This window comes from Chelonus insularis, unplaced genomic scaffold (assembly GCF_013357705.1).
Source record: "Chelonus insularis isolate UGA/USDA-ARS -01 unplaced genomic scaffold, ASM1335770v1 contig_398_pilon, whole genome shotgun sequence".
Classification (NCBI taxonomy): domain Eukaryota; kingdom Metazoa; phylum Arthropoda; class Insecta; order Hymenoptera; family Braconidae; genus Chelonus; species Chelonus insularis.
Genome location: NW_023276553.1, coordinates 291,422 through 309,120, shown reverse-complemented (window position 1 = coordinate 309,120; position 17,699 = coordinate 291,422). Strand labels below are relative to the sequence as shown.

The 17,699-nt window shown below is 32.1% G+C and overlaps 3 protein-coding genes across 3 annotated transcripts in view; 2 read left to right on the top strand and 1 right to left on the bottom strand.

Annotated features, from left to right (window-relative positions):
• Window positions 1-17,699, bottom strand: part of LOC118067882 (tubulin polyglutamylase TTLL4-like) — a 105,231-nt gene that overhangs the window by 77,209 nt on the left and 10,323 nt on the right. The window lies entirely within an intron of this gene.
• Window positions 376-1,391, top strand: LOC118067886 (uncharacterized). The gene has a single exon (XM_035084889.1). It carries the CDS (start codon window positions 513-515, stop codon window positions 999-1,001), a length of 489 nt encoding a protein of 162 aa, XP_034940780.1. The 5' UTR covers window positions 376-512; the 3' UTR covers window positions 1,002-1,391.
• Window positions 9,972-11,368, top strand: LOC118067895 (uncharacterized). The gene is made up of 5 exons (XM_035084901.1): window positions 9,972-10,324; window positions 10,391-10,457; window positions 10,535-10,821; window positions 10,892-11,043; window positions 11,138-11,368. The coding sequence occupies exons 1-5, from the start codon at window positions 10,165-10,167 to the stop codon at window positions 11,366-11,368; spliced, it is 897 nt and encodes a 298-aa protein (XP_034940792.1). The 5' UTR covers window positions 9,972-10,164.

Here is a 17,699-nt window from a genome sequence, read left to right as displayed (position 1 = left end):
TATCCAATCTTTTAAGACGATCCTTCTTACACTCAAAGACATGAAGAGAAACCAGAGAGGTGTGTAGGCAAACATCTACGGACTAGACCAATGCTAAGGACCCCCTCATTGAAAAGAAACGGAGCGCGGGGGTGGCCAAGGGGGCAACGAAGAGCCGAGGTAGTACCAGGGTTGGATGGGTTAGGTTAGGGTGTGGAGGAGACCGGCAGATGGTCGGCGTGGACCTCGACGTGGGAAGCTCCGAATTCTCCAAGTTCCCACAGCCCGAGTGCACCTGCCTTCCCCACTCTCACCCCAGTCGAGCCGACAGTGGCTATATAAGCGCTGGGGTTGCTCGACTCACCATCATTCGCTCACTAGCGCATTGAGTAAAAGCATCATTTAAAAAGCACACGCTTACTTTCATCTCCACATTTTCGTTGAGATAATCATTTCACTTTTGTGTATCGCAAATCGTGAGTGTTAATTTTCAAGTTATTTCTTGTGACGTCAAGATCAACATCAAATCAAACATGGCCGCCACCGTAAACCACGTGTTCGAGTGCGAGAACGAGTTGAACGACAACCTCTACAACATTAAGATGTCTGGAAACAAGAAAAGGTCTTCACCGAGTCACAAAGTCAGGAAGATCTTGAAACCTCTGCTTCGCTTATTGAAGAGCAAGAGTTACAAGTTGACAAGAAGATACCAGAAGGCAGAACCACAAGCTGAAATCTTCACTGAAGAAGTTGATAATCAAAATAACTGCAATGAAGCATTGGAACAACGACTATTAGCTGACCTTGCTAATGCTGAAGAAGGTGCTGCAATCACTGTGTGCCTTGATGGTCAAATGACAGTTGTGCCGGTAGTTCCTGGACAGTGTTATGTACCAGTTCACTTTGCTCATACTCGCGCCGGTGACTTCTATTGGACAACTATCACATTAGCTGACAGTGACCTCTGCTACAAGGAACGAGCTTTCTCTCAGAACCAATTACCAGAGATGCAAGTCGCTTGAACAATCTTGTTCAAAGAGTGCCGCTATCTACCTCACAAGACAACCACGAATGGACTTCGTGAATCGTCATAAAACGAGCTTCATCTACAACTACTGGAGGCAGCATCACCATCGCTGGAGGTGACAACAACCAACCGGTTTCTAGACTCATTTGGAAATCTTCCCAATTAGAAACAAGGCCAACCTACAGTGTCATTCCTCCTGATACCAAGGGCAACTACAAGCTGTCAACCGATCCAGTCTTAGATTTAAGATACTCCAAATACTGTGATCATTTCTAGATTAACTTTTTATTTGTATTGACAGTTATTCAGATCTCATAAAAGATCATATATTAATATTTACAAAGACACAATTGTATTTTTTAAAATACTTTTAAAATAACTTTGGATATATAGGGTCAAGTTTGTGATATCTATAAATATGAATTAATTATTTATATAAACAAAAAATATTCTAATTGTGATAAGAACTAAATACCAGCTAGTATGCTGATATTTCATCATGTCTTCCAATATTTTAATAAAATTTAAATCATTCAAAATAATCATTTGACTTGTCAATTAAGAAATACCTTTCACCTTTATTAGAATTAAGTTTTTTTTTCAACTTTTTTATTATTATTTTTTAAATTATTCAATACTGATAAAATACAAATTTCAATAAAAATCAATAATTTTTTCTAAACATATGACATTGTAACGGTCTTTTTGATTCGTTATTTCGTTAACCGACTTTCGTACAATAATACAGAGCCGTTATAAGACCGGTGGATACCTGGGGAGACTCTACTGCTGCAGCTATTGGGGTCCGTTGGACTCACCCTCATGCAATGCCAAAAGGAGTGTCATTATGCTTCAATTCAATTCAACTATTATTATATTAAAATTTATAAACATTATTTTATTAGTTAAAAGCCCGTAATTTAACATTTTCTAAACGAAACTTTTAAATTGATACTTCAAAGCAAGCAAAGTAAATTAAATGTTTACATTCTGTTTAATATTAAAAGGCATACGAGGACGTTAAGGGAAAATTAAATCACCTGACAGCTGATAGCATCACTTGATTTAATAATAGCAATGATTTTAAGGGTGTTTGAAGTTTTACAAATATCACAATTGATTAGGACAATAGAGATGAAGAGTTCCGGAGTTGGGATATTACAATGATCGCGAAATCATTCACAATGTGCACACGTGTTGTCCATATGTGATATGCACATGTGCATCATCGTGATATAAAAAGGGGATACACAACGATTCTCATGATTTTCCATAGAAATTACACTATCACAGAGGGGTGAAAAATTTCCGCATCCATCTGCCAATCTACTAAACGATAATAATCCTCACTGACCAGGCTGAAACATCATAATACAATAGAGATCAAGGGTGAATATTTTAAGGACGATTCGATAATAGGGTTAATCTCAATCATGATGTTTATTTGGCTTTTCTGTGGTCTCCATGGCATTATTTATGATAACCGAGTAAGACAATTTTTTTTATCAACAAAAATTTTTAATCAATTATTTTATATTTATTTATAATAGTTATAAAATTATAAAAATTTTTTTGAACTGTTGACATTATAAAAAAAAATAAAATTGATTTATTGTTTTGACAGATACTCGCGCCAAAAGCTAAGACTTGTCTACTAAATTCTCCCCTCACAACCTAGATGTCGTTCTCAGTAAAATTGTTAAGTAGAAATCTTCAATTTCAATACTTGAAATATTTTTCCCTATCAACCCTTATATTTTATTTAAGTACTGAAAAGAAAAAAATGGAAAATACTACGAAATAAATTTCTTACAATGAAATGAATGTAAAAAAAATATTTGAATGCATATTCAATTAATATTCATAAATCGTTTAGTCAGCAAATTTTTTTAGATAATAAAAAAATAATATCTATTTATAAATTTTATTTTGAAATTTTAATGATAATAAATATTATTGAATTAATTAACCGGATATGATCATACGCTCATTTAAGATCAATTCATATGAAATAAATGTATCCCACTTTCAAAATCGACACATCAAAGCGAGCTGTGAAACGATCAAGTTAATTGACTCATTATGCTTTTTTAGTCCGGTTCATCAAAAGATATACGCATTAAAGACACTATTTTAACTTTGCCTTACAAAATTTTCAAACATGTTTTTATTGAGTATTCTGCAAGTTTCCTAAAATTATAAAGTTGAAATAAATAAAATTAACTGAGCTACAGTGAGATATAGTAATTACCAAATCGACAGCCGCTATAATTATTAATATAATCAGCATTAACGAATCTCGTGAAACTTTCTTTGCGATTCATTTGCTAGCAAATTTATTCAGCTGTCGCAGATGTGATTTTGACCAGTGGTAAAAAATAAATTAAAGTAAAAAATCAGACGAGAAATATATTCTGCAGAATTATTATTATTTTTTTTCATTTTATAGTCGATGGTATATTATTATATACAATCTTAATGAATAACATACGTGGGATAACCTACTTCTATATAGGAAGCGTACCGGCTATTTTGAATATCGCCAATTTGAAAGCCTCAAGAAACCGCTGAGAATATTATCCGCAGAATATTGAACGACCATCGAGAAGTTAGAAATAAATTAATTCTAAATTATAATCTTCGCAGTTCTGTCAACATATCCTGCTTTAATATTTTCTGTTAATTAACATATTTATCAATTCTGAAACCGTTACAAAAATTCATGCAATTTAACAAAAATTAAATTGATCAGTAATATTTACAGTAATTCAAAAGTTGAAAAAAATTTACTTTCCCGACAGGACAATTGAGGCCACGTTAATTTTCATTTTATTATGTCCTGATCAGGAATTTAAAAAAAATGGAGAGAATTGAGTTTGATGAAAATACAATTGACTAATGATTCAGTATTCGACATATAAAAAGAAAAAAAGGAAGGAAAAATACAAGTGACTAAGAAAGAAACTCCCACTCGTTTTATTTGCTTCTCTCTTTTCACTTATATTGAGGCACACACGTGAGGTGGTCGTTTGTCGCGTCGCTCGTGCCAGGACTCGCGATATCTACCGTCACTCCAGAACTCATTCCCACGGCCCCGATCCGATCCGATTCACCTCATACCTATATACATCATTTACATACAAATATTCTTTTCACAATATAACACTGATATTATAAGTAAATTCATTAAATATAACACGTTTATGTTTCATTTAGCCATTTATACAAAGAAAACGCATCTATAAGTGTGGATGTGACTCAGCATATGCTTGACGCGTGCTTTGCTGACCGCTGCATATGTGCAAGTTGACTCTTGTTGGACGACCAGCAACTACTTCTTGGTCTATTATGTATTTACAAGTTTAAACTTGTCTACATGATGCTATTTCAACGTTGCGAAATAATAATTTATCGTCGACTTTTTCAACTTGTATTCGATATACAAAAAAAATTATATAATGCCCATGTACTTTTGATTCATTGAATCATCATTATTCAATTTTCTATAAAGCTACGTTCAGTTAACTTTCTCTATTTTTTCCTTTTTTGAATTTAAAAAACCTATCTTAATATTTAAATATTCCAAAAAGTACTTTTCTATCATGTACTGTATAAATTTAATAGCTTTTCTGATATACAATATCTCGCTATTTTTTTATAGTAATAATTTATTCATTTTATAAATAACTCAAAATGAAATAACAGTTAACGTGTTATTTTCAAGGGATATTTAATTTTTTTTTCTATCAAGGGAAAAAGACTTGATAAAAAGAAATCAAGTTATCTTTATTGCTTTTATTATTACAAAAATATCAATGTAAGACTTGTTTCCTTTCGTGCCGTTGAATAATGTAAATTTATTTCTAAGAATGTAAAAGGAAAAGTAGATAGTGAAGTAGCCTCTGAGATAGAGAATAGGATGATGATGATGATAATGATGATGGTGGTGGGCTCGCGCCTTGCTCGTGCCTAGCACACGCTCATAAAACACTTTGAACAATCCTAGAGGCCACGATATACACACGAGAACGTTAGTCAAGCGTGTATGTAGCAGTCGCGTGGACTCGGACCAAGATCAGATATAGATACTCATAAAGTGTGACTACAGAGTGTGCCAGACTGGTTATAAATGCAATTTAGTTTCTCTATAAGCTATAAATTCAATTCCGATTTAATTACTCTTAAGAAACACCATTTAATTATATCTCTAAATAAATTTACGATAATATCTATTGCTGATTATTTATTAAAATGCAACGTTGTGAATTATGAAAACGAAAGATAACCATTTTTAAAAGGAAAACAACCAAAAAGTGTTGATCAGTTGACCCTTGGGGGCTAAATCTAGTATTTCTAACGTGTAACAACACTTTTTATTTTCATATTAACCACTTGATAACATTATATATATATATATATAATAATAATAATGTAATATTATTTTGTCATTAAATTGACGATTTTTGAAGAATACCAGAAAGTTAAATAAATTTATTTATAGGATACAATATAAAATATATTTTTGTAACATTTCCTGAGCGTGTGAACAATGCAAAAATTAAACGAAGATACAAAGGACTCAATTATGTAAAGAAGAAAAAAGGCTACAATTGTGAGACTTTCAAGAGGACCAGAACACGCAAACTTTCATTCACGTTTAACCAAAGCAACAAAAGAAATGCTCTTATACATTCTTAATGGTATATTGGCCTAACACTGTCGCGTGATCCAACCGCTTCTCCACCGCTCGGTTGTTCATTTTTTTTTTCCACAAAGTGTCTGATCTCTAACATTAAAAACTAGCGAAGCACCGGAAGCTGAGACCACAATAGAAAACAGCTAAAGACATGACGATCCTCATAACCTTCTCAATGATTCTTTTTTGCGCATTTGTACAATTATTATCTCATCATTTATTTCCCATCTAGAAATATTTTTGAATGATCATTTCCCTATACTTACACACCACCATTATCTGTTAGTCAAGAGAAATAACAGTTATAAGGAAATATTCATTTTCTTTATTATTAAAATTAATATCTACCGGATTTAATGGTTCGCAGATTAGTTTTAGAAAAATTAAATGAGGAATTTACATCGAGATTAGTAAAGTATAATTTTTGAAAGAAAAAAAAATGCGAAAAATGAGTATCATTGAAATACTAGTAGCGGTTATTAAATCATGTCAAATATGATATAAATCTGTTGAAAAAAAAGAAAATAAACACCTCGCTCCTGGTGTTCATATACACACTGTAGATAAATACCGAAACGGCGCAGGGAGAGAAGTGCACCTGCAAGCGATTTGCGAACAAGAACCCAAGTTATTATATCCGATACATCTTGCCAGTCATCCAGCAAAAGTGATTAAAAAAATTCCGACTTTTAAGAACAATTTTTATGATATAATAAAAATCTTATAAGAGGTATATAGATAGAATCACGTGAAATTACAAATATTACTTCAAAATGACGTACATGACTTAGAAATGAAATACTCGACATCTAGGTAATGAATAAGTTAATACAAATGAAAATTATGGTACTACTGATTACTTTATTTCATAAATCATGACTGAAATATATGATGCTAAGTTTTGTATCGAAAAATTAGAAAGAAAGAATTTTTCGTTAAATTATCTGACTGGAAATAAATTTAAAATTCGAAAATTGGGTCAACGATTAACTGAAAAATAAAATTTTTTTGAAATACAAATATATTATCAATTACTGTTAACTCAAGAAAAAACGTTAAATACCTCAGTAATGTATAATATGATGAAAAAATTTCTCATAACCGTTATAAGAATTTATTTAACAACATTGCAAAACTGTAAATAAATTAATAATGAAATTTAATTAGTTTCTACTAAACGAATTATTCAATTATTTTATAACGTTAATGATATTTATTGTTTTTTTTTTTTTACCATAATTTACTTGTAAAATATTTTGACCTAAATTTGAATCCGCAGATTAAGAAACTGTAAATTAAAGAGACAAGGAAATTTTTTATATTATAATTTTATACTAATAAATATAAAAAGGAACCATCATTATCCACAAAGCTTTATAGCAAATCAGATAATTATATATTAATATGATAATAATCACATATGCAAGAATATTTTTTTTATATGGAAAATTTGTTAATTTATTAATTCTAAACTGCGAATTTTAGGACGAATTAATTAACTCTGTTAAATTTATTGATCACTCTAACGCCATTAAGCATTCGTCAATTATCAAGAATGTAAACATTAAATAAAAACATTAATTGGTTTTTAATGACAAAAACCTTATTTCACCCTAGTATATAAATTTTTTTGTTAATCAGAGGGTTGAAAATATGTGGCAAAACAAAGTGGCAAAGTTTGAGGAAGGATGAAGAATTGGTTGAGCGATGAATAACGAATTAAAGTGGCTTTGCGAGGACAACAAAATACCAATTGATATGTGGGATATATTTTGACATAAAGGAGGATCTTTGGAGGCATTTCATCCAATACTGGTGCGTGGACAAAAATTTTTCTTAGCTGTTGCCGGTGGCTTCTCCGCGTGGGAACTTGAGACAGATGCGTCGCGCGTGAGAATCTCGGGCAGATGCGTACTTACGCACCTTCTTGAGTGCCACGCACTAACCCGCTATATATTTGTATAGCTCGCACGTATAAGCAACCATGTATATATAACGATGTATCACGTGTACATCTATGTTATATATACACAGAGTCATGTATTCCATTCCTAATATCATCTTTTCTATCGCACTATTTTTCTTTTTATTATATTATTTTCTCCATGAGACATATATACTTCTGAATCTTCGACATGCTTCATCCATGATTACAATATGTCAAGGCGTGTGTGGGGAACGTGCAAGAAGCGTGCCTTTTTCTTTTTATGTAGTCTATCGCCACCGTAGGCCATTATTCGTCTATGGATTTTAGGGATGAATATTCTTCAATTGACAGAAAAAGCTGTCTACTTGATATAATCTCATAGACATCAGTTTATATTATATTATTTAACTAGAAAATATTTTTTAAGATTGACAATTTTTTTTTCTGATGACTCGAGTCATGACAGCCAGTCAGAGTGATCATATCTTTAACTTGATGTTGCGGAAAAAATACGGTATATAATCATATTTAAACTGCTGTAGCTCTTGAGTTCTTTTATATTTACATTTGATTGAAATAAAATATCTTTTTCATCCTAGATTTATTTCTTTATTTAAGTCTGGAAAATATTTAGATAATATCGACAAAAAAATACATCTCTGATTTACGTATTTTATAGATAATATATATATATATATATATGCATATATTTATTAAATGAAAAAAAAGGTGAGAACGTACACCTTAAGGTGAATAACAATCGTTATTTATCATTCTACAAACACATATACATTTTTTCTACAATATAAAATAAATCAATCACATAGTTCTTTACAATGTGAGAATAAAAAATTATTCATGCCAATGACACTCCTTTAACATATTATATATATATATATATATATGTATATAAATAAACATATAATGAAAAGGAGAGTGTGTGTTTACCTTTTTACCGAAATTGTGTAATAGGTTATCCTTCACTGATTTAAAAAGTAGTCAATGAATATGAGCCTACATAGATTTTTTCCCCAATATTTACTTAAAAAAATACATATTAGCTAAGAAAATTAATCTTTTGGAGTAAATTTCTTGAAGTAGCTCATGAAATGGAATTTTTTTCACAATCTCACGCTATAATTATTTTGCATAATAATATACTGATGATTCTTCTCATGAGTTATATTTTGAATTTAAATAATACTTCCTCTTAATTGTGCATAATAACATGTTAAGATATGCACTAACCAGATCATTATTTACAAACCAAAAATCTACAAAAAAATGACTAGATAATTACATAACTATTCTCTCCCTCCCGTAATATTTGAAAAAGATGAAATCATTATAATAATTCAACGCAAACAAGTGGAACAGGGGGTGTGACTCAATCTCTGAAGTTCCGGGAGAGTTAGGGTTACCCCTAAGGGCGTGATCTAAGCTGTCAGGTGTGTGACCTGATTTAAGATATTTTGTTTACGTGAATACGAGAGTAGTTAGTGAAGCATTAATAACTCAGTAAATGGGCATCATCTCAAAGGAACAGTGCATTAATGAAAAAACAAAGTGCAGGTATATAGGGAAGAGATGGTTGATGTGTAACACGTGAAACGAAAGAGAATCTCGTGAACGAACTCAATGAGTGTACATCCGTTGATGTATATGCTATATAGTAAGCATATACGAGAATACTGCACGTGTACAAATTACGCACAGATTGAGAAGAGACGTTCATAGTAAACGTTTTGCAGGTGGTCATTCTTTCTGACTTTATTCTCCAGCCTCCAATCAACGTAATCTCTATAAACGCTGACTTCCTCATCAGCCAACCAACGCACCATCTTTCCTTTCATGTATCTTGCTAAATTTACATAAAAAAGTTTAATCAACCTTTTCTCCTTCACTTATTTCAATTTATTTTTTATATATAATTGCCTCCAAAATTCATTACAATGTTATTTAAATTAACCACACTAACACTAATCTCGATTAAATTGCAGAAAAATGCATGTCTTTAGCTACTGAAATCAATTGGATTTGATAAAAAACATATAAAAAACATTGATTGAACATCGAATAAAAAGTTTTAATAAAGTAAATAATTACGCTTCTTTTTTTGTCATTTATTACATTCAGTAGTTTTTAAATTAATGATTTTTTAAGTTTTTTTTAAATGAAGAATATAACTCACTAATATTATCTTTTGTCAGTACGAACCATAAGATATGTTTAAAAATGTTACCTGACGAAAACAACTATTTTTCTTATCAGTTGAACGATAAAGAAATTTGATTACTGTTACAGAAATATTTTTTATGCACTTTACATTCGTAAGACTTGTTGAAAAATACCATGATCAATATTAAGCTTATGAGTATAGATAATGAAATAGATATCAAATATGAAATACTGTGAGTGTTTGAAAAAGTACAGTCACTTAATGTGACATAGTTATAGCATCGTGTGTAGTAATATTTAACTTAAACAGAACTTGGATTATTTTGGAGTTGAAACGGAATATATGTTTATAAAAAAATGATGTCTAAAAAATGGATAGTTTACTTTTTATTTTATCTAACACTAAAAATGTGTGTATGTTCATTCCGAGGATACGTTGACTTTGACGTTAGTCAAAGAAAAAATATTAAAAAATTTCCATGGATGGTAACCATTTCAGACAATAATGAAGAAACTAGTAAGTTTAATCTATGCATTAAATTAATCAATAATATTATAAATTTAATTATAAAACTATTTCTAGATTTTGCTTATGGCACTTTAATTCATGAAAGAGCTGTTTTAACATTATCGATTATGGAAATTAATGAGTAAGTTTATTTCAACAAAATATTATTTTAATAATTAAATAAAATATAAATACAATAACTATTGAATGTTTTTTCAGGTTTGAATATTTTCATTTTCGAGTATTTGCTGAGTGTTACTTTCCCGAGCATGTCAACAATTTCCATTGTCTCCAAGTTCGAAATGTTAGTGAATACAACATTTTGGAGCAATTAGAAGATGATACTGAAGGAAATTTAGCTATCCTCATTCTTTCAGAGGCATTCACATTAAGTGAAACTGTTAATATTATACATTTTGCTAGACATGACACAGACTTTGAGCATGAAAAATGTGCAATCATATCTTTGAGGAATTTAGAAAGCTCACATGGACTTCAATTGAAAGGTACATGATCAAGTAATAGTAGTATGGAAATTATTTAGAAATTAATTGAAATAATTTTATGAACTCTCAGCTAGATTGATGACTTCAACTCAGGTCAAGATTACCCTCAACCCAGACAACTATTTGGAGTATAGATTGAATCTCAAGTATGATAACTTGACGTTATATAATGATGAACATCGAACAGAAAAGTTTAACAATGGAACTGGTACACACATACTGGTAATTAAATCTTTACTTATTTGAATCAATAGTTTATATTAGATTAAATCAGATAAAACATATTAATGACTTTTTATACAATTGTTTCGTTTAGGATTTTTCTGGAGGTCCAGCAGTTTGTAAATCAACTCATACCCAAGATCGCTGGCTTCTAGTTGGTGTAATTAATTTTGCAATTGTTATCCGTAATAATCAAATAGAATATACTACCACTGGAGAAGTCAATCGGGTTGACGTTCATTATATTCAAGAAATATTAGCTGAAATTATCAGAAGATCATGGTTTATTACAAATAATTCTCGTCCAATCTTAAAGATTGGATAAAAATATCCAATTATTTCTAGTAAAATATCTGAAGAATTTCTATACTCAAATTATGTAAAAAAAAATCGAAAATGTCTTTAATACAATGTAAGAAGTCTATTATAATAAAATTGACTACAATAGAAGAAAAAACAACACAATATATAGGGCAATTTAAGCATTTAAAGAAAACGATTACATTTTTTTCTTCTCTACTGACCATGAAAGCGAAAGACTTTCTTTGATTTATTTGAAAGAAAAAAAAAAATGAACAAAAAAGGTAAATCTACCGAGTCACAGAAGCCAATAATGACCCTCAGAATAACTCGTGCAGGCCACGAGTCCACGTGAATGCACATGCTCGATATTCCCATGGATTCTTTACCTTCTGGCGGTCGGTGAGGATGAGTTTATCCTTCCTCCCTGCCCCTTTTTATCCCTCGATCTTTTTTTTCCGTTACACGTAAGATTTCCCCCCTGGGCCTGTTCGTGTGCGGACCACGAGTTAGGCGCGAGGAACGCACATGTCCTAAATTCCCACACTTTGGATGCCACCACCTTGCGGGGGACGAACGCCCTTGTACAAGGATAGAATTGGGAGAGAAAGAGCAAAGGGAAGGGTGACCACGTGTGTTCGCGTGCATGTTTCGCGCGCTTTTTCAGCCACGTTATTCTTCTACATGCATCCTTTTTTTTTTTTATGCAATTCTTATTACACTCCATTCTCAGATTAGAAAACTTCATCTGATAATGTTAATTACCATTGATAAAATAACATCCACTAATGATTATTCTAACCATAAAATCATAAAACAAATGATAAATGTCTTCTTTTAATTCGCTAATCGTTTTTTTTTTTATTTATCAAACTAAAAATGATTTTATAAATTTATTATAGTACAATTGACCTTAAAAAGTAGAGTATTTATGTCATTAAACTTAAACTGAAATTATCGTTATGTCGGACATCCGGAATGTAAAGCTCTTCTCTTAATTTGCCTCCCATAGAGTGAGACATACGTATTACCGCTTCAGTAGGATCAGTATCAGTGTGGGCGTAAAAATGCTCTCATCACTGATTGCAGACCGTGTGACTGTACAATACGGCCCATTCAATTCTTAGCCCGCATCTATACGCTTGACTAAACCCATCTTCCTCACACCCTAACCGAGTCTCTATGTTTATTCTCCTCCACCTACTTGAGGTAGTGAAACGCCAATGAGCCAACCCATGAATGGAGGATGATAATGGTGCTATAAGTGAACGGATACATACGTAAAATCGAAAGCATTCAAATACAAAGAAAATAATTTCTATTGCATCCAAGATTGGATGAATTTAACCGTTACACAATCTTTTTTGAAACAAATAATTTTGATAACTAACTAAATGTAATAAATCATTAAAAAATAGTCTTATTTACAGATAAATTAATTCAATCAGTCAACAATAGAAAGTAGGAAAATTCAAACAAGTCGGAAGCAAATAAAAAAAAAACGATATAAATGTCAAATACAATAGAAAAAATAGCCACGTGTAACACGCACGTTCAAACACACGCAAGACACGCGTTTGCAACAAATAAAAAAAATTGAGGCATTCTATGAGGTAGAACGAATGATAGTTGGTGAGAATATAAGGGAAAGGAAATGAAAGATGTTATATAGAAAAAGGGGAGAAAAGAAGGCAATCGGTGAACGGACACTTAAGATGAAGAGACAGTCTCATTTCTCGTAGGACGAACAGATGAGAGAGGTCCGTGGGAAACCACGCTCGGTTCCTTCCTTATAGGAAGGCGTAGGATTCGTGGCTGACTACACACACTACAGAATGTCCGGACCTATTCGGGACCATCTGCCCAAGTCTCTCACGGCTCCGTGCCAGCTGCCGATATCTTCGCGCGCATAAGCGTGCATCAACCGGCTTCGCGATATCTTTCCTTTGCGTGCGTATAAGTATGCTAGTGGAACTAAATTCCCTTTTACTGTGCTCTTCTTTTTATTTAGCATGAGGTCGTACGCATATACAATGATAATAGAAAGGGAAAAAGACTAAATGAAAAATACATCCCTCTTTACATGTAGCTATTGACGTTCCAGTAACGAGTTCACCCCTGCAATCGTGTGTTCGCCGCGTGCGGTACACAAGTGTTGTTTACAAAGAGTCAAAAAGACAAATTCCAATTTTAACCTACTCTTTATTAACTCAAAGTAACCCACACTTGTAGTTCACTTTAACTATTCATTAAATAATGATTAACAATCAATAATAACACTTTTATATGGAATAAATTCTTTTTTCTAAATAAATTTGTTATTGTGATGTTCCTCAACGATAATTAATGTTGAATGACTCTCTTTAACATGAGAGTTATAAATAATTTTTTTCACATCAATATTGGGTATCAATTGAATAAAAAGAAAAAGTATTTTCCTCGATAAATTTTGAATAAAAAGGACTTTTAAATGGGAGTCATATAAATTATCGTAAATAACTCAACGGAATTACAATTGAATAATACACTGAATATTAAGATGATAATAAATAATATGGAGATATAAAGCTAAAGCAAAAAAAAAAAAAAATGGAAAAATTTAAAATATTTATAAAATCATACTGACATGCATACTACACAGGTTATATTATATGTGTTGTCTACCCGCATTAATTTATGTCAATTAATTATTCATTACATGATATTAATGCCTCAAATAAACATACGCGTCTGGGTGCGGACATATGTAGTATTTGTAATTCGCATAATATAAACCTTTTTTTTTTCTTATCAAGCCTGCAGAATGTCATAAAGATTTTACACATTTCCCACAAATGCAGAGTATGTATTTTAGACACACAACATTGATAAAGAATATAAATAAATGTTAAAAACATTAACACATTATACACGTGGGGTCACGAGCAGTCTGACAGGTATACCACCTGCTTTACCTGCCAGTTAGTTCCTATTCATAAAAATATGTAAAAGATAAACACATGTGCAGAAAATTCCTCAAACTTTTCCCACGATTTTCAATAGTTGGAATAATTTTTCAACCGTGTCGACACCAATAATTTGACGGAAATTCGGACCAAATCAATAGGGATTCAAAAAATCATAATCTGTTTTGTTAAAATATGAAAGGGTCAAGCGAGTATTTGTATAAGATTCCGAAAGATACAATCAGATATTATATATAGGGTCAAGTTGTGAACACCCGGAAATGAATGACCTATTGAAAAATAAAAATTAGAAAAGAGGAAGAAAAAGAATTGTCCGTTGATGTAAATCCGACTCGTGCATTGCACACTTCTGAAAACCCTTCTGAAAAGGTAGTATGCAGCTTTCGGGGTTATTTCAATGGGAATTGAAGAAGCTGAGAAAAAATCTGAGAAATACAAGAAGAAAAAAGAGAGAAAGAGAAAAAGAGTAGTCGTTACCAATATATAGGGGTAAATTCTTATGATGTATATTCTTCAATAGCAGTGTTTAAAGAAGAGAAGTGTGGGAATGAATCTCAAACGGATGCGATAATGAGGAACTATGAGGAACACCCGTATGGAGTTCTATTACGAGACTGGTGAGGCATCATAATAGGGCTCGTGCTAAGATGTTGCTTTGGCCCCTATATTAGGCTTCTGTCGTCTTGTTCAATCTACATATGATTAATAAGGAAAGTATGTAGAAATTATTTACTCTAAACTGAAAAATGAGTTAGAAAAAAAAATGAAAATAAATGGATGTTTATAAAAAAATGATGTGGGTTGGTTCCAAATGTGTACGGGTTTTGTTGTGTATTATAACAGATTAACAAGTCAAGTATCTCACACTTGAACCTTTCTTGTAAATATCTTCATGGTACATTAACTTTTCTATTTTTCTATTTATTATTAAAATATATAATGTGGTGGAGAAGAATTTTTCCAAGTTGTATTTCAAAATGGTTACTAATTATCAGTATTGAGAATTACAATTACGAAAAAAAACTTATAGTTATTATATATAATAACAAGAGTAATAAGGAAGTGAGATGTTGAAAAGAAGTAAAGATAAAAAAAACAAGTCACGACAACATCGACAACTCAGTAAGACTTGTATATGCTATACGAGGGAAAAAATTCCGGAAGTGTGCTAACAAGCCAATGAAAAGAGTCTTTGTAAGTCGCCCCCGCGATTGAGCGATTCTCAAAAGAACCGATAACACGTGTGTTGAGTAACACTATGAGTGTGTATTTCTAAAAAATGATCGTGTGATTGTTGACAATTCATTCTACTTATTATTCGATTTTTTTCTTTTTATTCAAATAAAATATATTTTCATTAAAGAGAAAGATTTGTCAGAAGGAAAAAATGTCAATAATTTAGTGACATCATTACTATCACTTGAAAATCCAATTTCTAAATCCATGAATGGCTTGAGCAGATCCACTGCTACATCATGTATAATGAGAAATGTAAGACATATTAGTCTTGTAAAGACGAATAAAGAGTAAAAAGAAACTTGACTTGCAGAGGAATTATCGATGTGAGAGCGTTCTGGTATTAACTCAACATTCAAAGGATATATAAGTTAAATCGTCTAATGGTGTTCAGGTAATAGTAGGGAATTCCCATGCTCATGTAGGTCTAATCCAAAAAACGTGTTTGACCCAATTATACCCATCGAGACAGAAACATGGGAAATTTTAAATCCTAATAATAACAATAACAACACTAATTAGTCCAGTTATGAAATAATAACACATAACCCAAGTTTAGGAGACTGGTAGAATTGGTCATGATGGATCATTCTGAACTACATTATTGGACCACAAAATTGACCTGAAAGAGAGGATGGCGTGTGGTATTTGGTAACGACCGGAGCAAAAAAATGTTAAGTATTTCAGGACATAATTACTCAGAGAAGCAGAATGATTGGCAAACAGGAAGAGCAGCTGTATCGAGTCAATTGAAAATCGTCTAAAAGATTCTTCTTCTCTTTATTTTGCCGATTGACGCGAATACTTGTTTACCTGTGAATACTCATGAGAATCCTTGCAACAATCGCAGAAACGATCACCTTTCAATATATAAGTTTATTATGCATGTATAGAAGCTCACGTCTGACTCACCTCGTGCCAGCACGTGTTTTACCTGTGGTAATATCATCTCTCTTTCTCCTATTTCCTATCTCCCTTTACTCTCAATAACTCCTTCATCTTTTTCTTTAGTTAATCTCCTCACTAATGTCATCTTACTCTGACTTATATCATCATCACTTCTCTCTTTTGCTGATCTGCTAAGTAAGAATTAGTCGGTCCTACTTCTTCTTGGCTGCTGTCGAACGTAAACTACCTTGATTTTGTTGGCCTCTCTTTCCAATTTTTTTTCCTGCTTACACATAAAGCCAACTTGACTGATCGTCTCTGTCTATCTCATCGGTATTCGAGTGGTTCGCGCGAGGCTCGTGGGAAAATGAGGCAGGTGGTAGTTAGATCCCGGTGCCCGGGCGAGGCCCGGCTGTGTAGAGCCATTCACGTGTATCTTGGAGGATCCTATACACATTTATACACCTTCTTATAATAATACAGATAAATACTATCTCTGTATATACTACATGTACGAAAGCTTTATTTTTTTTCTACCAATGACTACAGAAGTCAACAGTGCTTGAAAACCTGACCAATTAACTGATACTCTTTAACGAGAACTTCCGCCTCGATTAAAGGCAAAATCACAAAAGAATAATTGCCGACGTTTTGTTTTTGTCACTTGATGATTACTCGACAGAAGAAAAATGTCATTGATAAGTCACGTGACTAAGTTTATCTACAAAACTGGTTTATTATCGAGATGATGACTTCTTTTCGTTTTTGCTGTCATACGGCTGATGATCCATTTCCTCAAGATTGATCATTTACCCTGGAATCTGCTGAATTAATAGCAAAACAGTATCTCTTTGATTTCAATTTAATTGGAGAGTTTTGCTGTTGGATAATAATTAACGAATGTAGAGAAATATAGAGAAAGTTGATTAGATTTAACCTGTGCAGTTAGATTAACTAATTCACTCAAAGTTTCTCCAAACTTTAAATTGGACTCGCGTCATCAGTAATAGCCAATGTAACATGGAATATCCGGGATTAATTATTTCTGATTACGCATTTTTCGAAGAAGCCATTCTTCCAAACATATTCTCATAAAAAAATGAAAAAAAAAACGTTTTTAATTTTTTTCAACTTCTGGGCTCCGCCCCTTTGGACTCTCGACCTCATATCCTGCGAATTCCTGAATTTACGATCGACCAATCCTCACTTTGTAGTAGTCATCAGGTTCTTTGTTACATAACCAAGACAAATTTGCTGCGGAAATTA